Below are 26,549 nucleotides of genomic sequence, written 5' to 3' on the forward strand. Positions count from 1 at the left end.
TACGATTCGGGTAGAATTACTCATAAAGTTCTATATCTGCTCGCGTTGTCATAGCATTCTGAATATAGGAAGAAGATACACGAATGAGGTTAGGTACACGATGACCTTATAGTACCATGGTTTATACATCGCTGAGTTGAATGCATTGAATCTAGCGTGAGGAATTTTTACGAATAATGAAAATTTTCACGATATCATTGGAATAAAGCAGAATAATCGAAACCTGGTGTTATTAAATAATCCGATAGATTTGTTATGGATTACCGATGACTAATACCACTGCGCGATCGCGGATTACTCTCGAATCTCAGTGGTCCAATAGAAAGATTTTGAGGAATAGAAGGGAGCTCTTTTATCAATCGCGGAGTCGTGTTTCGATGAAATAAATTTGATAGAAGCAATGCGAATTATTTCGTATATCGATTATTTTATATTTTGCAGACTATAGTAAAATTGGGCCATGAAACTCACGATCAATTTATGACGCGGATCACGCAAGCAATTAGACATGAACAGGTCACCTAGTTGCTTGGATATAAGGAGCGTAGGTCACATAAGTGATTCGTTACAGCTGTGTAGATCATTTAGCTGATTTGCCACACCAGTGTAAGTCGTTTGGTTTATTTTTCTCCAAGTTATACACGCTACCCAAATTATTTGTGATAAGATGGAAAACTTCATATCTGAAAGTAGCCACCGTTGTGTGTGTCACGAGAAATTATGAATCACCGTAGGTCATGGACGTGGTTTAAGAAAGGGTAATTCGTTATACCAAAATGTTATACATTTCTCAAATTCTCTAAATCGATCCAGAAATGGGACCATTATGCGAGATGTGTAACGATCGAAGTGACCTGGTTTTTCAATTATTACGAAATCACGGGTATCGATATCCTATCCGCCATTTAGCATCACCCGTGTGAAACACATCGATACAGGACTGTATTGGTGTGAGTAATTCACACATGTTAATTGATAATGGAACATCTGGGTAATATGGCAATATTTTATCGCTTATGTTCCTAACCTATTTATTCCTCGTGTAAAGATACGACTAATACAAGGACCGAGCACGCATGAATGGTTGTATGAAAGGACTTCCATAACATAACCTATAAAGACATTTTCGAATACCTTTTATCTTCCATAAAGATGATTTAAAAAATAATCGAAAATTTTTCTTTCATCGATTACGTTGTTCCTAACCTATATTGGTATCGGTTCCCATTAGTTTGAAAATGTACCAAAAAAATAACGGCCCGCGAACGAGTTTGCACCATTTGAGTCACGGTAAATTTCTAAAACGGATATGCGGCGTTATTTTGAATATTATTACGCATTACAGATTTACGCGCGTGGAAGTAACAGCAGAAAAGTAATCTTCACACTTCCTGGTTGCTCTCGAAGCATTCATTTCCAACCTTCCATCTACTTACTCTATCCAGATAATTCTTATCAACAGTAATAAAAATTGGGATAATAGGCGGCAAATATATGGACTTTCGCTCGATCTTTGGCAAATAAGAATGTTGAAACCGACGGTAACATGGCGTCCAAATGCGGATAATTTTTTTAAATACAAATTATAACCTAAAAATTTTATATTTACTTAATTCGGTTAATTATCTTACACACGCGCGCACGCATACAATAAATGTATACGTAACGAACAGTATGTTTCCCACGTATATAAATTATTATCGTTTTGCCCCAATTCGTACGATAATACACGTATAAATGAAATGCGCATCAGCGTGTACTTCAAGCGCATTCTAACCTATACGTACGGAACAGAGTATCGAACAGATGCTTGTGCGCGGCATATCGCGAGCACCGGTTGTCTCAACTACATGCATCGGTATGCCTCGAAACCTGCAAGATAATTCAAGCCAGTCGAACCAGTTAAGCATGCCTCTTGTATTGAACACCCACGTAAATGCACTTCGCCTACGAAGCGAGGTATATTGTTTCCTTTCTTCGAAAATAAAAGCGGAATACGCATTCACTTGATTCTGCGTGTCCCCTTCAATGCATCACGCTACTGTCTGCTTGGCTTGAGTTTAAATAAGAACGGGCACATCGAACGGATAAGGCATAGCATGCAGGTGCAACGCGGCAATGCACAACAAACTGCAGGTACACGACCGTTCTCATATACGGAACACGCATATGTGTACAGACAGTAGCTGGCAATATGCGAGAAATGCATCCCACACGCCGCGTTTGAACTTTCCCGTTTGCAAACATATTAAGTAATACCAAGAATTTAATTCGTATTTCCCGCCAAGGGCCAGTTTAAATTTTCTGCGCGACGCGGGTGGTTTCTTGGCGGCTCGTGCGCACGATTAGAAGGTTAAATTGAATGTTTAACGCTGATCGCTTTAACAACGTAATGAGGTTAATTTATTAAATCGATAAATTACTGAATGGCTCGTGGTGAAAAGCGTGAACACGATAATTAGTCGCGAGGACAATTCAATTACATACAGGACATACAATACTGTCCTTGTCTTCCGGAAAAGTCTTGTAAAACCTATTGCGTCACAAATGTGTACATACGTCAAATTGTGTTATACGACCGATTAACTACCACTCATCTCTTTTAATTTTATTCCCTAACGTGCCTATTAAATATTCCATATTTCCGTTGCGAAACGTTTTGCCCGTAGTACCTAATCGATCCCGCGTCTTTTGTCAGAGACCGATGTTATTATGCACGGTTAGTAATGATCAATTATTTTCTTTACACTTTGATCATTTCAAATTCGCGCCTGTCTATAAATTATCTTCGCGTGAAAAATAATCAAAGAAGTCAAATGTATAAGTAACTGATCAGTGGAAAAAGTGACGGCATTTTGCGTTTATACGGCAAGGGCATTAATTTTAGGACGCGTCAATTAGTTAAAAGCAACTAGTAAAGTGTAGGCTTATACCTGTAAGTCTGGCAACAGCGCGCCACTTGAATGCTCATTGTAAGCACGTAGCTTGTGTGCCCGAGTGGCTCACGGAGAGGCCAGCTTTTTACAGTGACACACGTGCTCCCCACTAACTTTATTTCTGACGACAGAGTCCACGATTCGAGGAGTCATCGGCACGAGAATACTTCCTTTTTCGCTAGCAGGGAGCCGAATTTACTGTGACTACGCACCCGGTTATCCTGTCCCCTTACCCGTTCGCATTTAAACATAACTGAAATTAGGCGGCAATTGTCTTCCCAGCGGGTCGTGCGAACCAGTTCATTCTAACTGAATCTACGATTTTCGATGAATGCAAGGTATTTGTACAGGAATAATATAACGAACCAGATGCATCGTTAGAAACAATCAATAAAAAACGGATCAAACACCGTCCTTTCTTACCGATCGAAAACGATTAAGTTTGAATTTGTCACCCTTCATAGACACAAAAATGTCGGGGTAACCTAACCTTTTTCTTCTATTAGGTTAACAAAAAAATTCGTGGTGACATTAAAAAAGAAACGGAAAGAATCTACGAGAATACTGGAGCAGATAAATATTAAATATTTATAGATATTGAACTCAGTTTATAATATATCTGTGGGAGAGCGAGGGCGAAGGGGGGGGGCGAAACGGGGGGAGGGGGGAGAGAAAAAGAAAAGCGAAACAGGTTTTTAGAAAAAGTGAAGTGACTCGCGTCCTGCGAAATAACACAGGTTGGATCATATTACGTATATTGCTGTGCTATTATCGCTACGAATTGCCTTTTGCGGTTACAGACATGCAATGCTTGTCACGGTCAGTGTCCCATTTTTTACTTTTTTCATCTTTTTTCATTCCCTTTCGCGATGACCAACATATGCTATAGAAGAAGCTTTATATTACTTCCTGTGCAACTAGATTACACGGGCTATTGCAATGTTACGAAACATGGATTTTCAATTGTTCGAATATTGGAACTGATTCGGATCATGACCAGTGAAGGTATTATTTTATGCGTATGCAGAAAGCTAAGCTGCACTTACATAATAAATCTTATTTTAGGTTATCAAATATTCGAATTAACATTTATTGCGAGTAACAAACACAAGAGGGACACACGAGCATAACCACGTGGTCAAAGCTTGAACATGTCGAAACGCGCGCACACATGATTCCGCCACAGAAAATGGAAATAAGATGTGTTTTGCTTGTGCCTATGAATATTCAATCAGACGTTATTTGACGTACAATTATCCACGTCGCTTTCGAAAAGTACAAATTAGTACCTATTTGTTCCCTTTCACTATCTCAACTGGTACATCTACGTGCACAATACTAAAAGCGGATCGAATACAACGGTACATTTTTAATAACCAGCGAAATACCGACGGCCGGTATGACATTTCAATCTGCACTTTTACAAGAGAAAGCACGCCCACGCGCGAATAACAGGTCCTATGATCTAGTAGATATTCGATACTTGCTCGACCGCTAGTTTATAAGGCTATACATCACTCGGCATAAATTACCATGTTAACTAACCATGCAGAGGTGTCCTAAATGGGTTGCTCAAGCGTCCCAATCTCGAATTGAGACGAATTAGAATTTTAAATCGATATCTCACAGGTGTCGCGCGAGCACCAACACGAAGCTGCTGAATCGAACCATTCGAGGCGTGCCGATTACGACAAATGCACCTCGATCTTGTGGTAAAAACATACGGTTTATTTCTTGATATAATAAAACACATGACTTCCAAATACATACATATACAATGACATAATCTGTGAGGTCACGTTTATCAGCTTCATAACCTAAGTCGGTCGAAGGTTTACAAAAGTAGGGTTATATTGCTTGTTCCATGCCTATGTGCAAAATAAATTTTTTTAGAAAATATTTCGAAACAAAGGATAGCTGAACATAAAAATTAATAGAAATTCATGAATTTTGACAGAATAAATGATGACCCATTGAATTATTTACAAAATATTAATTAAAAGGTTAAGTACTTTTATCATTATGGTACTAGGAAATGCACCATTGAGTATTTCAATATGATTCATAAACGGAATTATATTACTCATAAGCTTAAACGTATTTTATAGTGATGAGTGACGTAAAACGATTCGCGGAAGGATTTGGCAGAAGGAAAGAGAGAGACATATGGACGATGCACCAAGAACGCGGAACGGGCACTGTCCTGAAGCTGACGCTGCACGATACGGGCGTTTCATCCATTTCCATGCAACCGTGCCGATGGCAATTACCGGAACAATAATCGACCGTGTCGCAATAGAATCGGTCACACGAAGTCAGTTTTATATTTTAGACTGTGTTCCAGTAAATATCCTTAAAACAAATTATTTATGCAAATCTCATCGTTAACTATAACTCTTTTGATGGCTTTTAAAAACATTTTATGCTGTACATTTCTCAAATAGGTTTCGAAATTATAAATTACTAACGGATAGGTTAAAGCGTCGTATATTAATCAAACAATGATTCAGGAATTTCAATACGTTACTGATAGAGGGGTGAACGTTCTGTTTCTAGTTGAACGCCGTCACTGAACTATCATGCGACACATAAAACCACATTCGTAAAAGAGGAAACTTAACGAATGATTTTGACAAATACTCACGAAAACGAAACTTACACTTGATCAGGATGACGCCGTTATGCAGCTCCTCCATCTCGCGGAGGCGAGCGATCCTCGCGTTTTGTCCTCCAGGTTAAATTGTTCGTTATTGTGCACCGACTGCTGGTCGTTTCTTTCGTCTCCACAACGTGCTCGTGATCGAGCTAAAGAAACCAACATACGCGCACGCTCTCGGCGTCAATCAAGAGACCCGTGGAACGACACTTCTCCAGCACAGGGAACACAGATGGCTAAAAATCACGGCACACACGTGGTCACGCGGCCGGCCGCGGGCATAATTAATATCGCGGTGTGCACCGATAAGAATGTGTCGTGTCCGACAAAGAAACGCCACCAAAACTGAGTAAACATGGCCGCGCGCGCGCCTCTCTGGCTCTCCGTGGCCCGCGGACCCGTCACGCACTGAGGGAGGTTGCATGGAAACGAAGGGCACAGAGGAAAGATAGAAAGACTAAGCATGCGAGAGAAGGAGAGAGAGTGATCGAGACTGCGGCGGCTTGACTGAAAGAGAGACGCTCTGAAAGAGAGAATAGAATAGAGGGTGCTGTAACTTGCGAACGAGAGAGAAAGTTCGAGAGAGTGAAAGAGTACATAGATTCCTTGGAAAGAACGAGACAGACAAGTATCTTGTGAACGGACGAAGATGAAAAAGAATCGGACAAAGAAGTAGGATGAAAGAATAGGCCATTTTATACATACTCAACGAAAGAAGGGAGAAAAAAGGGAGAGAAACGAAGAAAGCATGATCGAATAGAGCAAGAGAAACAGAGATCGCCACGCCGTTTTATGATAGTTTGACTAAACGCCGTCGTGCGGCGCCACCTCTAATGGTTGACTTTCAATCGCGGAACTCGTGTTCCTGGGCAACCAGGGTAAAAGCACGATTTTCTGACCTGAGCTATTGTTAAATAATAAAACCTGTGGCAGCTGGACTTTTGGTATTATTATCGCTGAAAAGCTGGCAGCTTTTGTATTGAAAAAGAGTAGTTCGGTGGAAAATTCTAGGAAAAATTTTAAGCTGTGCAAACTGAACGAAATGTATTTTAGTGTGAAAAAGAACATTTGTAAACTATTTTTTTTCCATTTGCATTAAAGAATTCTAAATATTTCGAAATCTTTGCTATCGAATTACTTGTTTTAAAAATACGATACTAATGCGATTATGTATCAGTATATCTTTGATTGTGTGCATGTATACTGACATTATCGGATTTATTGACCTCGGTTCTAGGTATTTTCACAAGACTAAACACATCAATCCTGTGTCAAAAAGTTAGTGCTCATTCAATTTATGCATAACTGCATAAGAAGCTGTATATTATATTTTTGAAGCAATGTATGTTGTTTTATACTGAAACTGACATTTATTGATAAATAAATAAACACAATAACAGTAAGCATTACGTTCACACATAAGCAGTACTGTTGTAGGTGAAATATAATTTATTTTGGAAGTCCATGTGTTTATTACGTATGCGAAACGTATGCCCATAAATACTTCAAGAAATAAATCAGCTCTTTCCTTAAAAATATCAAAAATAATCTAGAAGAGTATGTCTAAATCATATCACCCTAAGAAAACCGTACCGTATTATGAAAGGATTGTAGTAAGTCATCTAAGAGGAATAAAAGTTTCTGGCAAGTTCAAAATATGCCACACGAGTGTTGCCAACGAGGCAGATGGCCAAGGCTAGGAGTTAATTGTATTTATGGAAATTTTCTTCAATTTAGATCTTGGCAATATCATATCCGATGTTCATTTTGATACAAAGTCTTCCAATTTTTACTCCAAGTAAGCCTTTTCCTATGAAAGTGAACAAAAGTATTTAATAAAAATTTTCATCCATATTTCCATATTTAAATTTATACACAATCTTTATTGTTCTTAACAAATCTTATAAAACGAAAAACAACGTTCTACTCAGGCACATTTTACTCACCAAACTACATTTTTGTTAACAATCGATCATAGGATCAATATTCGTAAAAAATGATTTGTCGTCGATAACACAGTGAATCAGGAGGGCATGGCACAGTTGGCCGAGCAAAAGGAAAAAGAGCTGTTGTGTAGCTCTAATGGGAGATGGCGACGCAGTTTGTTTTCCTTTCTTGCCTGGCATGCAGTCAAAGAGCGGCCGGTTATATGCCTTGTTCATGTACCAACTCGCGCATATACCGTCTTCGCTTCGTGTGCCCCCACCAAATCTATGTTTGCAGCTTCCACCACGGCGGTAGTGGCATGTGTTTTACGTATACTCCCCTCTAGTTCATCGGTGAAGACTAAAACCAGGTCTAGATTTTAGTACGCATCAGAATCTCCGACTATGAGAAGTTTTCACACATCCGATCGTATTCTCCATAGATTTGTATCGAACAGTTATGACGCAGGTTTCTCAGCACGCGAAATTTCGATGTGAGTTTTGGCTTATATGTCAACGTTATTCGGTCCTTCCGAAAACCACGTGTACTAGAATTTTTCTTTCGTATCTGGAATGACATTGTTTACTACCATTGTCGATATCTATTGTGATTCGAATACGCGAAACAACTGATGTTCCATTGTATCGAGGTATTTCTTCTTTCCCGTTTTCATTCGTCCCGCGTATACGCATACGTCAGCTGTCGTGATCCATTTTGCAACGTAAATATATCGTGATACGCAAGTACGACATGTAGTCGAGTTTCTCTTGCATCATCATTACTACGATGTTTCTTGCGTTGCTTCAAACGTTTTTATCTTCCTTCGCTTGATTCAAATTACCACTTGTAATCTGAATTATCAAATTATTGTGACTATCACTGTTACGTAGTGTCTTTCACCGATATTATAATTTATTATACACACTTTGTACGCAGAGCATTCTGGTTATGACGCATTGACTGCACTCGCCGAAAATTTACGCGCGTTTTTGGTTGTGCGCGCAGCCAATTCCCGTAGTTACGCATTACCATTCGTTCTTTCTCATAACCCTCTGTTTTTATTTTACTTTTAGATTTTACCTCTACAATAATACGATTATCCATGTTACGACATTTCATTGGTCATGTAACCAAATCGTTAGTTTCCTTTCTATAATCACCAACGGGTTTATTCCGATGCACACATACGATTCGGAGAAACACAAATGCGTGCTCGTGTGTGTCTATCCACATGTTCCCGTATTATTAAATAGCGCACATTCGAATTGTTATTTCTTCCATTATCTCATTCTTTTACTATTCCTTCCTCTTTTTCACCGCGGTAACCGGTATTTGTCTACTCCATTATTCCAGACATGACATTCCTTCGGCGATATATGTGTCTAATAAGAATCGACTACGGTAATAATAATCGAGTCACGCAGGTAGTCGCAAGGGTCCCCCTCTATTTTACGAATGTTCTCAGGGACCGAGAATCTCACCTGTCGGTTTATTCAGCTTCGGAAGGAAAATGGAAAGCTCTTTACTGGTCGCAAATATTCAGCTCAAGCTGGATGGGAGTAAGTGTAATATTTACAATATAACCTATAAATTTATCTTTCGTTTTCTTTCTGTGTATATCAATTACAGTACGGTTTTCAAATTATTTCCAGACCAAAATTTTTGATATTTTTCTTTTTTTTAGACGTGTTAAAAACTTTTAACAGAAGCAACACGACTTTTATTGGTGTTTTTATGTTGAATTTAATTACAGGAATAAATTAATGCATTATCAAAACACTGCAGAATAGGAAACCCCTCATTATTAAGAAAAGCATTTTATTAAGGTACTGTCATAATTCATGCAATTACGTATTTTGCACTAATATAAAATTAGAATGATACTTGCTCAGAGGAAGCGAAATTTCCAATTGTTTTCAGATCACGATGTAATGAGTATATCGCATTGATCGTCACAGGTTTTTCGTTGCCGAATACCGAAATAATTTCAATACAAAGCATCAAATGCATTCGCGAGTTTTACAGAATATCGGCTGAGTAAGAGGAAAGAGGGAATGTGTGTCCTGCGTGCACGTACAAAAATATCAACAAAAACTGCCATTTGCATCGTTTATCTATCGCAACATTTTCGTGATCGACCTCGAGTGAGAAGATACGAAGCGAATCGCTTTTCACGCGTCACAACGTCTTCGCCACCGTCTTGTTTTACTATCAATCACATTTTACTTTATTTCCTTTTTTTCCTACGAGTTATTAAAATATAAGTAGAAATATTGAAATAACGTCCTCGAGGAAAGTGGTTGGAACCGAAAACACGATTACTAAAATAGTACGAAAGACTGAAATATCAAGTTGTGAATCACTATTATTAACAGCTGTGACGAAAAATGGAAGAAAATTGAAACACCTGTGTTAGCTAACTTGATCAGATTTCTTCAAAATTGAGCTTCAATTTAATACATAATATTAAAAAATACGAAAACTTACTTATTTTTGAAATAAGTTTTTGCAATGAAAAAGGTTAAAAAATAGCTTTTTCTTAATTTTAAATTATTGGATTTAATCAAAATAATTTGGAATTATGTTTAATCTTAATCTTCTTATTTTATTACTATTTATTATTGATTATTATGATTATTGATTAATCGATTTCTTTAGTATACCGAAATGTAACATTCGTTGAGTAGAGGCTATGTACACCGAGGTCTTAATGTGTTACAAAAACGGAAACGGAAACGGAAATGAAGAAGAATATTGCATTTCATCCTATGTACCACCATATGCACCCTATTTATTAAGTATTTCTTTTTTATCTGCTTCGTTATCAGTCAAAACGCGTACGCTTCTTGATAAGAGCAAAACAATAGGTTGATTTTATTCCATATCATGAATAGTGTCCTCACTGTTCATTTCTTAGAATGCGAATCGCTAAAATACGTAATACAAAGAGAGGCTGAACGTGTTTCATTGTCATTCATTATCTAAAATGTCTTTTATTTACTTAACTGGTTTTTTCAATTTTTAGGTATATTTTGCAACAAATGCGAGAAGAATTTCCTACTATAATGGCTAACGTGCACTACAGAGTACTGAAGAAGAAATGGTCGAACCTGTTGCAACAGTACAAAGTGAGACAAGACAGACGTCTTTTATTGCTCGTTAACTACGATCGCTCGTTGATCCCCGTGCATGAGTTAATTTGCATTACCCTCGTTTGTCTTCATTTCGGCAACTAGTACAATAAACCCGTTTTTCTCCCGCGAGATAAGCGCCACGTAGTAGAGAAACGACCAATCACGATGACATCGCGTTAAACCGTCGCGAATTCGCAGATTCGACACGATGGTTTCTCGCTTCTCTGTAATATAGTATCACCGGCATTTACTTTAACCGAGCTTTCTGTCGGTAACTCTAGATACTTTCTGTAGTTCCTTTTTTTTTTTTCTAGATATTGTATAAAGACCTTATTTTACAGTATAATACAAATACAATACGGATTTTACTTACATTATAAAAAGAACAAGAAACATTCTCAATTAATGGTTGTAAATGAAGACGCGTGTCTTAATTAGAATTTATGCAAAATTGTTTATACAAGCTCGTTGTAAAATAATCTCAATTATGACGAGTGACTATTTTTCATTTCTAACCTATAATATTTCTTAACTTTCGTGTCTAATTCCACGTAACACTTTCAGTGTCATCAATAATCTCATACTCTCCCTAAAACTTTGAGTAGCTTAGTGGAGTAACAGTTCCTAGATGTCGCTCGAATCAGTGGCCCTGGACAAGCAAACTGAACCCAACACGTTTACTGCAGACGCCGCAATTCGCGTCCATTGTAACTATAGCGACATGCGAATGATGCAATTCGCGTCGCGAAGTCTAATTATTTTTATCTCTCATCGTCTCCCTCAATGAAAGTTTACGACTCTCACAGTGAATGCATTGAATTGACTATAACCTAGACCCGATAAATCTTAACGATTTAAATATATTTAGAAATGTTTCCTTTTTGTAGAAGATATCGAGGAATCTCTTGGAAATCTAGAAGACGAATCGATATGTACTAAGCGTGACACGACACCCTGCCTAACTAACTAGGTAACCCTGTTATGCATTCGATACGATAATCTGTTGAAGGAGCTGAAGAACCCGGTACACGGAGATAGAAACAAAGCGAACGATGTCTCGTGGCCGTTTTACAATGCGATCGACGAAGTTCTTGGATACGATCGAGGGACCACGCCGATCAATGACGAGTACATCGATCCCCATGAATTCCTTTGCGTCTCCGTGACACCGGAAGAGCCCACCTCATCCGTGAACGCGCTTCCGGCGCAATCCGATCCGGAAATTGAGCATCGAACCAACGATTCGTTTCCGGAACAAAGGTTAAGGGCTCTTAGTGCTAATTGTTCGATTGAAGTTCAGAAAGTACGACCATCGGGGGTTAGCAAGTACAGTGGTACAAGTAATCGTGGAAAGTAAGATTTCTGATACATAATTAAGGATATTCAAATATTATTTATGTTTCATACCAGCTATTTAATTCCCTATCGAAGTTACAAATTGTACATCAATTTTGAATATCGCAATGTACTTATACAAATCTTATATTCTCATCATTGAAGTTTAAAATAATTTATCGAATCAGAATTATTATAATACGAGACCTAGATTCTTTAACTAAAGAGAATCTAGTATCTTCTAGTATTCTTTAAGATTCTTTTTTCCAAGAAATAATTATTACGTTCTCACTATACCTACTTATTCCATTGACGTAATTGGAAAGAAATTAGAATTTTCATGGATTTTCAGACAAATGGTCAGAAATTCTGCGAGGAGGAAACGGTATACGAAGAATGCCCTTATGTCGCAGTTACCACGTGCCACAGAGTTGACGATTGAGAAAGTGACGTCAGAGGCGGACTGCTCCAAGGATTTATTCCGACTACGTGCAAGCGACGTCGCGTCGAACCGGGACAAAGAACGGGCGGCGCGTAACGAGGATGAGGAAAGGCCGAGAAAGTCGCAGAGAAGTCTGCTAATACCGTATCGCGATGATCACGAGACACAGACCGATCGGCGTATCGAGCAGATCTTCGAGTACATCAAAAGACGGGACGAGGAGAATAGATCTATCATGGTGCGAGTGATGCACGCTGTAGAAAGCATCGCCAACAAGCTGTGACATTGCGGAGGATATAGAACAAGGGAGGGAGAGGGAATGGAACTGCGTCTGATCACTTTTTAGAAATTATGTAACCGAGTGATTAATGATGCGATAAGATTATGTAGATGATGGTTTTCTACCTAACTTTGTATTTACAGCCTTTACTTTTATGAGACGACGTGGGTGAATAATGGGAGGACCATCGAAAATCTTTCAATTGAATGAAAATGTTTTTGATTCCTAAAAGAATTTTCTTTTGGAAGTTTTGTACATGTATAGTAAAGAAAGACTTGTAGCTTGTAAGCTGTTGGTTTTAAATAATTGAATGTATGAAGGATATAATGTCCACGTTTTTGGGAAGTAACTGATGTGATGGGAAGAATTTTCTTTTAGAGAATATTGTTGAGCTAATAGTGACCAAAGAATGAATATTTTTGTAACTCATTGTACGTGTAAGATTTGTAAAATATAGTGTAACATATATTGCTGATTTAGTGAATCAAGTAGAAATAGAATATAGATTTAATAGGATATTTAAAAAATTCTTTACCTTGAACTCTCTGTTGTACTAGGGTATTAAGGTACTAGTGTACTAGAATTAAATAAAAGATCTAAAAGTTACAAAGCTAAAGATTTATAGAAAAACGCGTATACTTCTATAAAATACTTTTACATTAATAAATAACATTATCTGACCACCAAGAAATACGACTGAAGCGTTAAACTACTTAAATCACGATTATTATAATCACAATTGCACTCGCTGCGTTGTAGCAGTGAAATAAAACAGGAAAAAGAAGAAACGACAGTAAATCAAGGAAAAAAGGACAAAATCGATTGATCGCAGAGTGAGTATGAAAGAAACACGAGTGTATTGAGGGTTAGAGATCGATTACGATACGAATATTACACGCTGTCGAAACGAATACCTATAGAGTATCTGGATAACAGCGGCAAGCCTCGTCTGACGCCTTTCTCTTCGTTCTTAACGCGTTTCGCCTTCTTTCGATAGCTTTTCGCATACCATCCTTCCCGCCAAAAGGTTTCATATCCCTTTCAGTAACATAACTGCCATTGCTATTGCGGAACGGATAGATTGTTGCACTTAAAGAAGCTTGTTTCTTTCGTCAGTAATCTCACATGTTTTGCTGAGCGCGTGTTCAATCGTGACCGCGGCAAAATGTCTTCCATTTACAATTGAACCTAAGGCCTGATGTTTCATCTAATTTTAATTGTGATTCCATCTGATATCTCATAATCTTCAATTCTGATTTTATTTCATGCTAAATAAAAAATAAAATTACAAAATTACTTTGTTAATTCCCATACAGTGTCTTCCATTTTTTTTTTGTTTAACTATAATTATATTTATTACCTTGGGTGATTTGGGTGTACCTTTGTTAGTAAGGTTTCTTCGTTTCACATGATGTGCTTCTTAGGTTCTTGGATCCTTTTTTTTGGGTCATTTTATCAGGACTAGGAAATTGATGGAAAAAGAGAGGTTATAGTCTCACGCATTGAGTCTAAATGCATAGCGTGCCCTGGCAATTATGGAGTTCGTCGACTTTACCTTGAAATTCCGAGAAAACTCGTAACATCCGGTGGTCATCACAAAGCTTGTATTGTTTCAAATGGAACGAGTGTCTTCGAGGTTCTGTCTAGAGATTAGGGTAGGCCTGGGCCGTTTGAGAATCACGACGGGACCCCAGAACCATATGGTCGAGTGTCTAAGAGACTGCTCTTTTCTGAACATCTGTCCCTATGCACACGATTCTTTGTTTACAATCACAGTAGTCTATCCACAGAACCCACTGTTGTGTAGAAAATATAAGCTTTTAACACAGCAACTACTTCATAAAAGGAATAAAAATATCTTTTGAAATTTTTTAATATTTCAGAGAAATTGAGTGAAAAATAAATCCATAATATAGATGAAAAAAAACCCAAGAAAGCAATCAAACAAAAATGTAAATACATAAATGTGAACAAAATTTCAATGTAAATAAACAAACAGAAAATGAAAATAAACAAAGCATGGATGTAAATAAATAAATGATAATACGAATTAATATCGAAATAAGTTCACAGTTTTGATACTGTTGCATTATAAATTATATAATACAACAAACAAATCTGACACAATAATTGAAATAATACAGAAAACTTGACAATAATAAGTAACAAATATTGTTATAATCGTTTCTATGTAACTATATAACACTATTCTGTGTAACTTATGTTTTTAGCTTGTTTAATAATAATGTAGTAATATCAGTATACGACACGAGAACACGTTATAATGACATACGTAAACAATTACCTTATTAACAATAATAAAATCTTTTACAATCTAGATATACTTCTAGGCTTCATCCAAATTCACTTCTTTTCAAGCAAACAGGATCAGCGAAGCTAAATTGCTTCATAACATTATATTACACTATTTTTGTTCGAACCTAACCTTCTTCTAGTATTCTACATAAAGAAGCATCGATTCGTCTCCAGGAAATCGCAAACACGCGATACCGACCGAGTCGACGAACGTTCAGAGATGCAAGCGCAACGTTGGAGTGAAACTCTCATTCGAATGCGTAGGGAGAGAAAGAGAAAGAATAGAGGCAGAGATGATGCAAAGCAGAGAAGAGAGATCTCAGCGGGGAGGGTATGAGAGAAAGAAAGATAGAAAAAATGAGTTGGGCGTGCACGTGGTCTCGCATCTGCTTCTCCACCGAGTGACCCCATGGCTGACCCCTTCCAAGTACCAATAATTAACTTGGTTCGTGCGCCAAATGCACACGAACGCGCACGGGGCCAAACGCTTGCGTCATAGTCCGAGAGAGGGCAGCGTTCCCATGAAAGAAAGGCCTGCACATACTTGTGCAGTTATGCGCGACAAAGGGCCGTGAAACGAACGCATAAAAGGTGCTCCATGGGCCTTCGAACACGGCCAGCCATGTTCGCCGAGGAGATTGATCAAGATTGCGGTTATGTTTTGTGGTATATTCCATCAACGATGTATGGCGTTCGAAATAATTAGTTGCTCGCTTCCAAGCAAATTACTTTATTACTTTTCCAGAGATTTGTTGTCTCGGCAGGATTTTGTTGTATTGACATCAATTTGTGTACTTTTACTAGCGATCTATTTATTTTTGGCGCCAAGTAAGCAATATATCGTACCTTGAAATAATACATAATTTTGTAGCTTATACTACTCAGGCGTAATATTGTATATATCGACGTATAAACACTGATGACTTCGAATACTTTTAACCTTAGTATTTCCATGAAATATATATACACACATTCTTGTCACGTGTATGCATAAGTGTTTTGCGGATCAATGAGAACATTGTGGAGATCAATTAATATGGTTAGTAATTTGTAAAGATTTGTTAACTGTCTGCGGTTTATTTGCGCTATTAATTTTAGTAGAAGTTCTCAGAGCGTAAAGATGTTACTTGTTAAGCTTATATTTACTAGTGGCCATACTTTTATTTCACACTGTATAATCCAACTCTGTTATTCATTTTAGATATATTTTAAAGCGCAATAAACAGAAAATTTCAATTATAAATAACGTTTCATTTCATTTATCATTTAATTTGTTTTTAGGGCTGGAATATATAAAAGAAATGAGAAGAATAATGACGAAATGAGAATGAATATACTTAATGTGGTAATAATACTAGAAATGGCTGTTTGAATATTTATATCCAGTTAAACTGATTTCCAAACGTATTCTAGTAATTCTTATTCAAAGTATCTAACGTTGATCACATACAAATGAATCCCTTCGTATACTTTTCGAAGCATTTGTAGGAAAGGAGTGGCACTTCTGGACATTTCTCTAGTTAAACACCTCTATTTCTCACTCATGTGGACTCCAGAAGCACAATAGTCGAGAGTCGCGCAACGAGAATTTTTAATGCAGCCACGACTACGAGTATAATTAATTCCTGACAATAAGCAGTTCGTGATCGAAGCTTGTCCATAGTTTACACTGCTGTCATACTGGAGATTTATTATACTCGAGATACCAATGGGAAATAAAAAGTAAAATCGAATGGGCTTAAAATCATTATCTACTACTCTGATCACTCGTTATAATTTTCCCCAAATATTTCTATTTAATATATTTATTCCAAACGGAAAAGAGGTATACTGAATTATTTCTGTTATATTATGGAAGTATATAAAAATGTACATAGTGGCTACGTAGCTTGTAATAATAATTCATGAGATTTTTATGATAATGGTTAAACGTGCAGTTTGCTATAGTTTGAAATGCGCAGTATAAAAGCGAGCAGCAAATGATACGAATGACTCACCAGTCTTGTTGCTATTGTTTCCAAAAGAATGCAGTTTCTTCCAGCCTTTCCAACCCTTTTTCCAGATCATAGCCGCCTTCGTTTTACGCTGCCCGCCCGCTAATTCTGGAGTGCTAGTCTTGCCCATTTCCCTCCTCAACGATCCCAGTCCAGACCTGAACAAACAACAATCGATAATTTTAGGTCTCTTTTTCTTTTTTCTGTTTTTTTCTTTAGGTTCGTTGGTTTTGGGGTTACTTAGAAATGGAGTTGTACGAGGTGTGCATAAAAGAGTTCCTGGAACCTTCATTTCTTTTTTTGATGATTACAGTGCTTTTTGTATACTTTTTAAATATAGCACACGAAAGGAAATTCTATATTGTGTAGTGGATTTACAACAATTTATCACAGTGCTGCTTGTGAGAACATTTAAAAAAAATTGTCTAATGTCAAAATGATTAATAGAAAAATATTTCATACTCGATAGTTTGCAAGATATCAAATGGTTTCATACTTATTTTAATCTCATATATTCTGTATAGCCTTTCATTAATATAAAAAGAATTTTCTGCAAAACCTCAGTTTTCGCATAACAATTGAATTGACACCTGAAATGTGTCTTTTACTTTTGAATATTTCATAATGTTTATCGAATGCCTATAGAAGAATCTAAAAACGACTTGGACAATTTTCTTCAAACATGCTCGAGTAAATATATAAACAACGAGAAAGATCATGTCTAAGTTATGTAAAAATTTGCACACAGTACTCCACAAAATTGTCCACCCACATTCGGTATACGTTACTATAATGTGTCTCTATCAACCTGTAACTTGCACTGGAGCTTCCACTGAAGCCGCTGTCCATGTCACAGCCAACTGGCGAAAGGAGGTCGTCGGTGGGACTGACCGAGGATAACAATTCCTCTGTGGACGCTCCACGTTGATCCTGTGACTCTTCCTCGTCGTTATTATCGATCACGGTGGGCATCAGCATCGCTTCTACGCTCAAGTTCAATTCTCCCAGGACTCGACGGTGTCGTGATTGAACTCGTCGTACTTCCTCTGCCACCAAGGATCTTCTCGAACCATGCAACCCTCGGTGACATTGTCTGCTAATAAATTCCAGTTCTTCATTAGTATGTACAAACGCTTCTCCCTTACATTTACATATGCAATTGTATAAGTAACTATTTGGCTGTGCGGTAATTGTTTAGCAGTGATTCATAGTTACTTAATTATTGCAGGTTGTGAATAATATATACAAATTATATAACACATTTATTGCGGAATTGAATAGTTAACATATCAAATGTTATTTTAAATTTGATTTATAAGAAGCCTCTCACAAAGATAATTTACACAGTTTACTTTCATTTCATGGCTGAGAAATCAAAACAAAATTATATTCTTATATAGGATTCTTTTAAACATTAAATAATTTTCCTTATTGTGAATAATTCTTCTCCTAATTAACAAACACCAAAATTAACTTTCCTTCTGACTACAAATTTTAAACAATGACCAACTACTCTATCTATCATTATTCTATTTAGAAGCAAAGGAAAAAATCACTAAATCATTTCCAAGACATGCGGAAATTTACTTTGAGATGAAATTCAATGTTAATAAATATTCATCTTGTCTCGATGCATGACTTATGTCCCCACTACTGCACGGACGCAACGATCTACTCGATTTGCTTTCTTATTGTTTGCGACTTAATTGTTAAGTTTCATAGCATCCGGTGCAAAGATACGTCAAACCAGGCTAAATGGGCTGACTCGTTGTCCACTTGAACCTCGTGTTCAACTCGCATCAGTTGAAGTTCACTTCGCGTCGGGCGAATGAACGTGCGTATTCGTCAACCGCTTAGATTGAATGAAACGTAATTCTACCGCGCTATCATCATCTGCGTTCCTATCGACCATAAGAAGCCCGCGTACTCTGCTTCCCTTGAAAGCTAACACCGTCTTCCTGCCCTGGAATAATATCCATCGCATAAGGGTAGAATGGAAGGAAGTGAAAAGCAAGCGAAAAATCGACCAAGTTCAATGAGTTCCATCTTAGCAATCTGAACGAGGAATCTCGAGATTTACTTTACCGTATTATTATGTTACGCCTGTGGCACGTTTATTGGAAATGCGCCCTAAGAATTTTTTATCACAAATAGATCTTCACGAATGAAAGAAATTGTAAGTTCAATGAAACAAGCTTTAAAGATTCTACGTTCAACTTGGGAATTTTTATGCGAACTTACAACCATATATTTAACGGATCTTTATTGAAAATTCGCGCTAAGGATCTTGTGGAGTTTCATGAAAATACGGAAATTCTCGAACTCTGATGAAGTAAAATTTTAAGAATTTCACATTTAATTTAGAATCTTCTATGCAGAATCGCTAACGCAATTTTAATACAATTTTCATGTAAACTACCTAAAATATTTCGATAAATCTTTACGAAGGAACAACTACAAAACTAACTTCGAGAAAGTGTTGACCTTTAATTAAATCTCTAGCATAATTCGATACTTATCTATGCTTGCTGTTATTACAAATTTTATCTCTCTTTTACTTCCAATTACTTTTCTCTTGCATTCTCGTGTGCTACTGAGGTTCTCAGTGAATGGGAAACTTGTAAAAAATATTCTTCTTGAAACTACCAAGGCTGAAATCAACTTCGATTCTTTCCATACTCGAGATAAATTTCAATTCGAAACGTACGTATACTATTTTCGAATGATTATCTTTCACAATGAATTCCTCACTTGATTTCCGATATTTCCTCGTAAATATTCTCCTCTGTGCCATATCGTGTCATGTACGTGTGCCTCTTGAACGACTCCGGCCGCAATTGTTGCTGTTGCTGCTGCTGCATACGATTCAGGCCCACTTCCGCCGGATATGTACCATGCAACCGACTCGGGCCAGGTTCGAAGTAAGCGTACGAATAATCCTGAAGGGGATGCTGGTGAGCTGGGTTCGTCATAGCGGACGCCACCGGTCCAGGATCCACCAATCCCGTACAGGCTATCTAAAGAAGTTGCGATATCAATTATGGTTTCTGACGAACATAACTTTCAGTGAAAAATACTACCGATATCTTTTTATCATTGTAACTTTTATTGCTGCGAATGAGAAAATATTTTTCACGTTTTAAAGTACAAGGAAAAACGACAAGTAGAGGAAGATTACGTTCTAAAAACTATGAATATTAATTTACGCGAACAAAATTTGCCTGTCGTTACAAGGAAGCATGCTTCTGATACCGGAAGACTATAACTGGCTGTTTGTAATTCGACATACATCCGCAATGGGTTAATCATTTAAGATATAATAATTTATAAAACGAGTACATTGAAAGAAAGTGAAATTAATATATTAGAAATCATTGCGACGTGATCGTGTTGGTATATCAGTACAGTCACTCATAAAAGTATCCGAAAGCTGGTGCCCCATATTTTAACGAATGAAGCACGTAGGTTAATCTTGAAATTCAACTAAAAAATAATATTGCATCTGAAACAAAATATAAGCATTGAGACTGTGAAAGTAGAATGATAACAAATCCGACAACAAATAAGAAATCTAAATAATTAAATAATTCACATTTAATGTTCACCTGTCGCTTTATCTCTTCATAATTTCCGTAGCACATTATCCATCTGATCTTAAGTAACATTTGCAATATTATTTCCCAAGTTTTTACACGCGTGTATTTCATGGGCTAAATGTTTAGGAGCATTCGAATACTTTTGTGAGTGACTGTATACGACTCTGTAATTTGTAGATACGTATGCAATAGATAACGCAAAGTGGTATATTGAATTAAGTGATGATCATGGTTTGAATATTAATAAAACAATGAGTAATATTCTTGTTACTGCGAGCATCTTGATATTGCAGGCATTTAGAATTGTTTCTAACGATATATGTAATTAGAGGTCTAGATGTGATTATTACATCCTTGCATTGTACAACTCGTAAGGGTAATTACAAAGCATCCTTGAGTTTCTTCATTGGTGTACGTAGAACATTTAATATTAATTACGTATAAATACTGCAGTTCCGATTCAAAGCAATAGCTAGACTAATTCCACTATCATTTCGAAATTACGTGTACTTGACATAAGCTGTGCACGATTTAGCATTGTATGGCGCAAATTATACCTGACTGTGAGGCGGTGGATAAGGTGGAGGTGGTGGAAACTCCAGGTTGACTCGTCGCGGTGTCGGAACACCCGACACCATTCCTGGTCCCCCTAAAGACGAAGCCATGATGCATCGTTCTGATTATCGGCTAATTAATGCGCCTCTTTTTCATCGTTCTTTCGATTTTTCTGCAAAAACCATGGCATCAACCATTATTGCCAATTTCTAGTGCTAACATATAAAATTGTTTCTTTTTTTTTTTTAACTTTATCATAGGGATAAGCAACTGCATTTTCACAATTATTTTTTTCTACATATTTTAGTAACTTTTTTGCGAATTTAATAAGCACACGATGAATGTGATAAAATTGTATAATACTTAATTATATTATACAAATTATTGAAAGAATGGTTACTCATCCCTTGATAAATTTTTACTACTGCCCTTCCTTAATTTTTTATTTAAATGTATTCATATTCAAATTGATTAAGAGACAGATTGCAGTTAGTAAAAGAAATAACTATAAAACATGTTGCGTCTAAGAAATAATACCCACAAAAAGGAAGACCACTTCTGAAAGAACGAGCCAATGAAATTTACTCGGCATAAATTATTATAAAAAGATAAAAGTCTATCCTGTATATGATCATATAAAAGACAAGAATAACTGAACCATTTTATTGCCCTAAATTGGGAATAAACGCGAGCTGACGCCACCCTATCCTAACCTCAAATTTCTACTACTCCACGGACTTCTATATTTCGCACACGCCATTGAATTACAGTATGTTTATCGTGAGAGCATATTAAATTTTAAACATATGATCCTATTGTAATATATGCTATAAACATAATCTCACTACCCAGCATTTAAGGAACATACTTGCTTTCCATATTCGCTTTCATCAGGAATCATTTTTTTACGTGTTTATACACGAACATCCATTCGCGTGTTTCGAGAAAGAAAACGCGACAGAGCGTAATGGCAGGAAAAAGCCGTCGATCGATGACACATTCGATCCCTTCAGAGAAATTCAACAACGCGTGCAACCGGGTGTATGTGTCGTTCTTTGATCTTCGCAAATGATCTACACGACTTCCAGCGAGGAATGTATCATTAGACTCCTGTACCTGAATAATGTGTCGGACATTCTTTGCAAACAAGAGGATCGGGTCGTTACAATAATTTTGTAGTCTCTTTTCTACGACGTTTCTGCCTGGAATATAAACGAGACAAATAAGAATTTTAACTCACAACTTAAGTTTCATATAGGTAAAAAAAAGGAAAAACGAAGAGAAAAATGTAGTAAAAATTGCAAACGTTTCTGCACAGAAAGATAATTTTACTTTATCTCGATGAGAGCAAAGTAAAAATTGTAGAGACCTTCATGGGGCAAGGTATTTTAATACTGAACCCCACTTCCACACGAATAAGGGACGAAAGTTACGAATACTTTCTCTTTGTGAGGGATGGAAGGAATTTTCCGAAGATATTTCAAGGAGTCAGTTTGTAAACGGAAGTTTCCGCGTCACCTAGACGAGGGACGAAATTAAAAGGAAGAAACGAAGCACTGTGTTAAACAGCAGATAAGATCGCGCATGGTGTCTTCTCCGGAGAAAGAGAAAAAAGAACACAGGTGTGGGACGTGATGCGCCGCAAGAACTCGCCGATTGAGATTCAAAACGCAGCATATAATTCGTTAACGCAGTACACACGCAACGACGTGTAATAATGTACGCCGGGTGTGAGATCCGGCTAACAAGATAAACGTGTTGTTATTTGCAACGCTTGTGTACATGTTCCCCCGTATATTACGATAATAATGATAGAAATTAGTCTGTTTATCACGGAGAATAATGTCTGATAATGATAATCATACCGTTATTAACAAAATTCCATCGAGAAATTTTTTTAAAATTGTTGGATCATGGGAACTGTAATGAAATTCAGAAGTATGTTATAAAACGGTATATAGTACAGGTTAAGAATATAACGCTTTGGAAACATAAGGAATTCAGTACTGACTTACTCGGTAATGTGATTTGACTAAAGTTATAATTCTTTTTTGATCGAGTTTAGCCATCGATGTTACCGACATTCAAGTGGCAATTACGTGTGCACACAAAATAAAGAAACTTGATATCGGTTGTGTACACCCCAATGCAGCGAAATCTTGTAACATTTTTCTTCGTCGGTATATGGCGTCTTTACCGTTCCCGCGTTCCAAGCTCTTTAGGCGGGTACAAACGTACTCATGTTGCGCATGCTCAGTGCGAGAGTTGTCAAGGCAACGTAATTGGGAGAAAATTATTAAGATCCAAATTCAAATATGAATGTACATACTACGTACTCAGTGAGTAATACGTCTTTAATAAAAATTCACTTCTAAATTTTAAAGAAAATGCTAAATTGAAATGCAATAATATATATAGCTCCTGAAAACTCGATAACACGTCGGTAAAAGTATTCGAATGGGCAATTTTTCACTTGCACTGACTAGTGTAGTATATCAGTTATACGATGTTCAATAGAGGCGCTAAAATTCAAACTGTTTCGGGTCAAGTTTAATGAAGGAACAAATTAAATTATACGAAAATATTATTTCTGCAAACAGTTGTTCTGTCAGAAATGATGGCAATATGTAACAGAGTAATTTCATAAAGGAATTCGCCGCATCCGCCTTACATTGCCCAACTTGATGAGCCATTTGCCTTAATTATACAGTCCGTACGGTTGTCTCGCGACTTTCAAGAGCTTTAAACAGCCACCATTTCTCATAGTATTTACGATAAACTGCGATTTCCTTTAAATTTATTCCTTTGATAAGAATCGACGATCAAATTCTGTTTTGTAAACATTTATAATAACATCTACGTACATATTGCATATTTACGATATTAAAGCTGATCGTTTTTATATCCTGTATTCCTTGATATGGTTAGTTTACATGTATTGTATACCTAGTCAACTTATGAAGAGAACAAAGAAGAGAATATTTATAAAAAAAAACCTTTTTTGTGGTTACATCATCTTCATGTCATCTTTAAAGGACAATTCAAAAATTCCTATAAATTTTTTAGGTTATGTATAAGATTAATAAATAAAAAAAACTATTTTCACTCACGGACTATTTACAAATATATATTATAATAATATATATATATATCTTATAGAATTTTGCTTTTAGTCCTCATTATCATGTAAAAATCACTGAGACCGCTTGCAAAAGCATCCATTGAATTAAAAACACAAAATTTTTAGTACTAAAATATTATTTCCGGTATGTCCCATGTCTCTGTCATAAATATACACATAATTTCGTCGGCCATCAGTAGTTTTGGACGCGATCCAACAACGATATATAGGAACGACAATCGATAATGTCGATTCCCTCTACATTAACTATATCAAAAACCCTTTGCAACCACGAATAATGACTTCCATACCGCAGCGTACAAGAGTACGTGTATACGTCTATTAAAAATACTAAATTATTAAAATAAATTGAATTAGTAATATTATATATATTATATTAATAATTATTAAATTATTTATTAGAATTATATTATAAATTATATAAGCTATTGAAAAGACTTTGTAGAAAAGAATGTGTCATTTAAAATCCCTTTGATAGGAATTTCTTACGCGCCATGCTAGTTTCTCACTCGGGTTCTATTCCATTTCATTCTGAATTAAGCCGAAAGAGGGTCTTCTCGAAGTCAAAGCGTGTCCAATTTGTTAGGCTTATCTTACCGACACGTGTCCATGCTCAATTGTTCGCTTCTATACCAGCCAATTATTTCCTAGATTACTTCACGAAGGAGAGGAAAAATAATAACACGATTTGTTTTCAGCATGGCCGTGTGTCCATTTCTCTAAGAATGATAAGTATGTTGGTGGCCGGTAACGTTTCTCACGATCTATCACACGGGGTAATAATATTTCGAAATGGGAACATGATACCTATTGGCTCAACGATTATGAATCAAAGCCGACTCACCGCGATACAGAGATAGACTATATACACGTACACGAAAGAGCACAATTGAGAAATTCGTTCTAATGAATCTTTATCCTAACCAAGTAATTCGGTAGTTTAATGTCAATGGAATTAATGAAAAACTTAATAAAAGTAAACCTCTTTTGCAAGTTGCGAGTCTTTTTGGGCAGTTTAACGAACCGATGGTTAAAAAAGTTAATTGAAGTGATCAGATCGCTTAATAGATGGCGACGTTGCGTATGTCGAGAGTTTAATACAAAAAAACCACAGAACCCACTCAAAATAAAGGAACACGGATAATGACATCGATATACTTACTTTATGGAGAAGCACTGTATGCTTAAAAGACAATCCTCATCTCGTTAAGTTATTGGCCGTTGTGAATCCATTTGAAATCCGAAAAAAAGGTTGAGCGACTGTTTCACAGCGTAAACACACTCGCGGGGCAAAGATCAGGCCACACACAGGCTGAAAACACAAGGAACCATTCGTTCGCGCCTCGTGCTTAGATAGTTTTGCGTTCGCTCATTGTTGAATGTGGCCAAGCACGCCCCCTTGAGAGACCGGTCGACCGAGGAATGGAGCAGAGAAAAGAGCGACAAAGAGAGAGGTAGAGAAAGGGGGAAAAGCAAAAAGAGAGAATCGCAAAGCGAAGATAGGATGGTCGAAGGGAATGCAAGATGAAAGGAGCGGAAGAGTACGAGGCGACGATACCAGATCGAGAGAAGCGCGTTGCACAGATTTCTTAAATTACAGGCACTTCGGTACACTCGATTCACTTATTCGTGCGGATCGATAATCACTTGTCCAGTGTAGACGGGTTTCCGATCGACTGGGATACACCGACCACCGGTGTGACAACCAGTCGACGATTACGACGATCCCGTGTGTCGTGTATTACAATTCGTCTTTCGGGGACGAAGATCGACGAATGATACCGATTTCATACGAAATTCGCAGTCCCAGTTGGTAAACACTGCTCACGGAAAGGATATACATACATTTACACCGGGAGATTCGTGCGTTTCCTTGGCTACCGTGATCCAGTATCGATCGGCGATTCTCACGCACGTTTTAAAAACACCCTCGTGATCACGACGATGTATAATCGCGGTAAATGTATATTTCACAAGAAACAAAAAGCAATGGTAAACACTTGTGTTGACGAACGTTCATAACGCGAACGTACGGTTCTTCGTTTCACAAATCTCTCCAGCCCAACACACAAAGCGTTCCTCCTTAGTCACGGCCCGGTCTCTACTGAGAAACAAGTACGCCAGGGGGCAGTCACAAGCAAGCGGTTCTCGAAGCTGGGAGCCTGAAGACCGTCTTCAGAAATCCCCAGTACCCGTTCATGCACGGTTTTGAGGATGTACGAGCCAAACGAGCAAGC

General features: G+C 37.1%; 2 protein-coding genes across 9 annotated transcripts in view; one reads left to right on the forward strand and one right to left on the reverse strand.

Moving 5' to 3' along the window:
• Positions 1-26,021, reverse strand: part of LOC108551800 (rho guanine nucleotide exchange factor 10) — a 39,172-nt gene extending 13,151 nt beyond the window's left edge. The window contains exons 1-5 of one of the 3 annotated variants that reach the window (XM_017906074.1): positions 25,475-26,021; positions 21,173-21,342; positions 19,771-20,036; positions 17,828-18,115; positions 17,023-17,177 (exon numbers count right to left, since the gene is read on the reverse strand). In XM_017906074.1, the coding sequence (XP_017761563.1) occupies positions 17,023-17,177; positions 17,828-18,115; positions 19,771-20,036; positions 21,173-21,280 (817 nt within the window). In that variant the 5' untranslated portion in view covers positions 21,281-21,342; positions 25,475-26,021. Of the gene's footprint in view, positions 1-5,595; positions 6,427-17,022; positions 17,178-17,259; positions 17,330-17,827; positions 18,116-19,770; positions 20,037-21,172; positions 21,343-25,474 lie in introns of those variants that run through there. The other 2 variants (XM_017906083.1, XM_017906094.1) reach the window with 2 other exon arrangements.
• LOC108551818 (uncharacterized) lies at positions 7,605-13,106 on the forward strand. 6 transcript variants are annotated; one of them, XM_017906135.1, is made up of 6 exons: positions 7,605-8,011; positions 8,872-8,919; positions 8,984-9,077; positions 10,544-10,646; positions 11,662-12,005; positions 12,340-13,106. In XM_017906135.1, exons 1-6 carry the CDS (start codon positions 7,978-7,980, stop codon positions 12,710-12,712), a joined length of 996 nt encoding a protein of 331 aa, XP_017761624.1. In that variant the 5' UTR covers positions 7,605-7,977; the 3' UTR covers positions 12,713-13,106. The 6 variants fall into 6 exon arrangements, with proteins under 6 accessions (XP_017761624.1, XP_017761640.1, XP_017761632.1 ...); XM_017906151.1 differs by having other exon boundaries at positions 11,662-11,912; XM_017906160.1 differs by lacking the exons at positions 7,605-8,011; positions 8,872-8,919 and adding exons at positions 9,272-9,344; positions 10,177-10,316 and having other exon boundaries at positions 9,001-9,077.
• Positions 26,022-26,549: the final 528 nt, after the last annotated feature.

The sequence above is a fragment of the Eufriesea mexicana genome, unplaced genomic scaffold (genome assembly GCF_001483705.2).
Source record: "Eufriesea mexicana isolate 0111107269 unplaced genomic scaffold, ASM148370v2 scaffold474474898, whole genome shotgun sequence".
NCBI classification, from domain to species: Eukaryota; Metazoa; Arthropoda; class Insecta; order Hymenoptera; family Apidae; genus Eufriesea; species Eufriesea mexicana.

Bases quoted from the DNA above. Each gene is read 5' to 3' on its own strand.
- LOC108551818 (XM_017906135.1), top strand. From the start codon at position 7,978: ATGACGCAGGTTTCTCAGCACGCGAAATTTCGAT. The intron at 8,920-8,983 runs GTAATAATAATC...GAATGTTCTCAG, and splicing joins TCTAATAAGAATCGACTACG to GGACCGAGAATCTCACCTGT. The intron at 9,078-10,543 runs GTAAGTGTAATA...TTCAATTTTTAG, and splicing joins TCAGCTCAAGCTGGATGGGA to GTATATTTTGCAACAAATGC.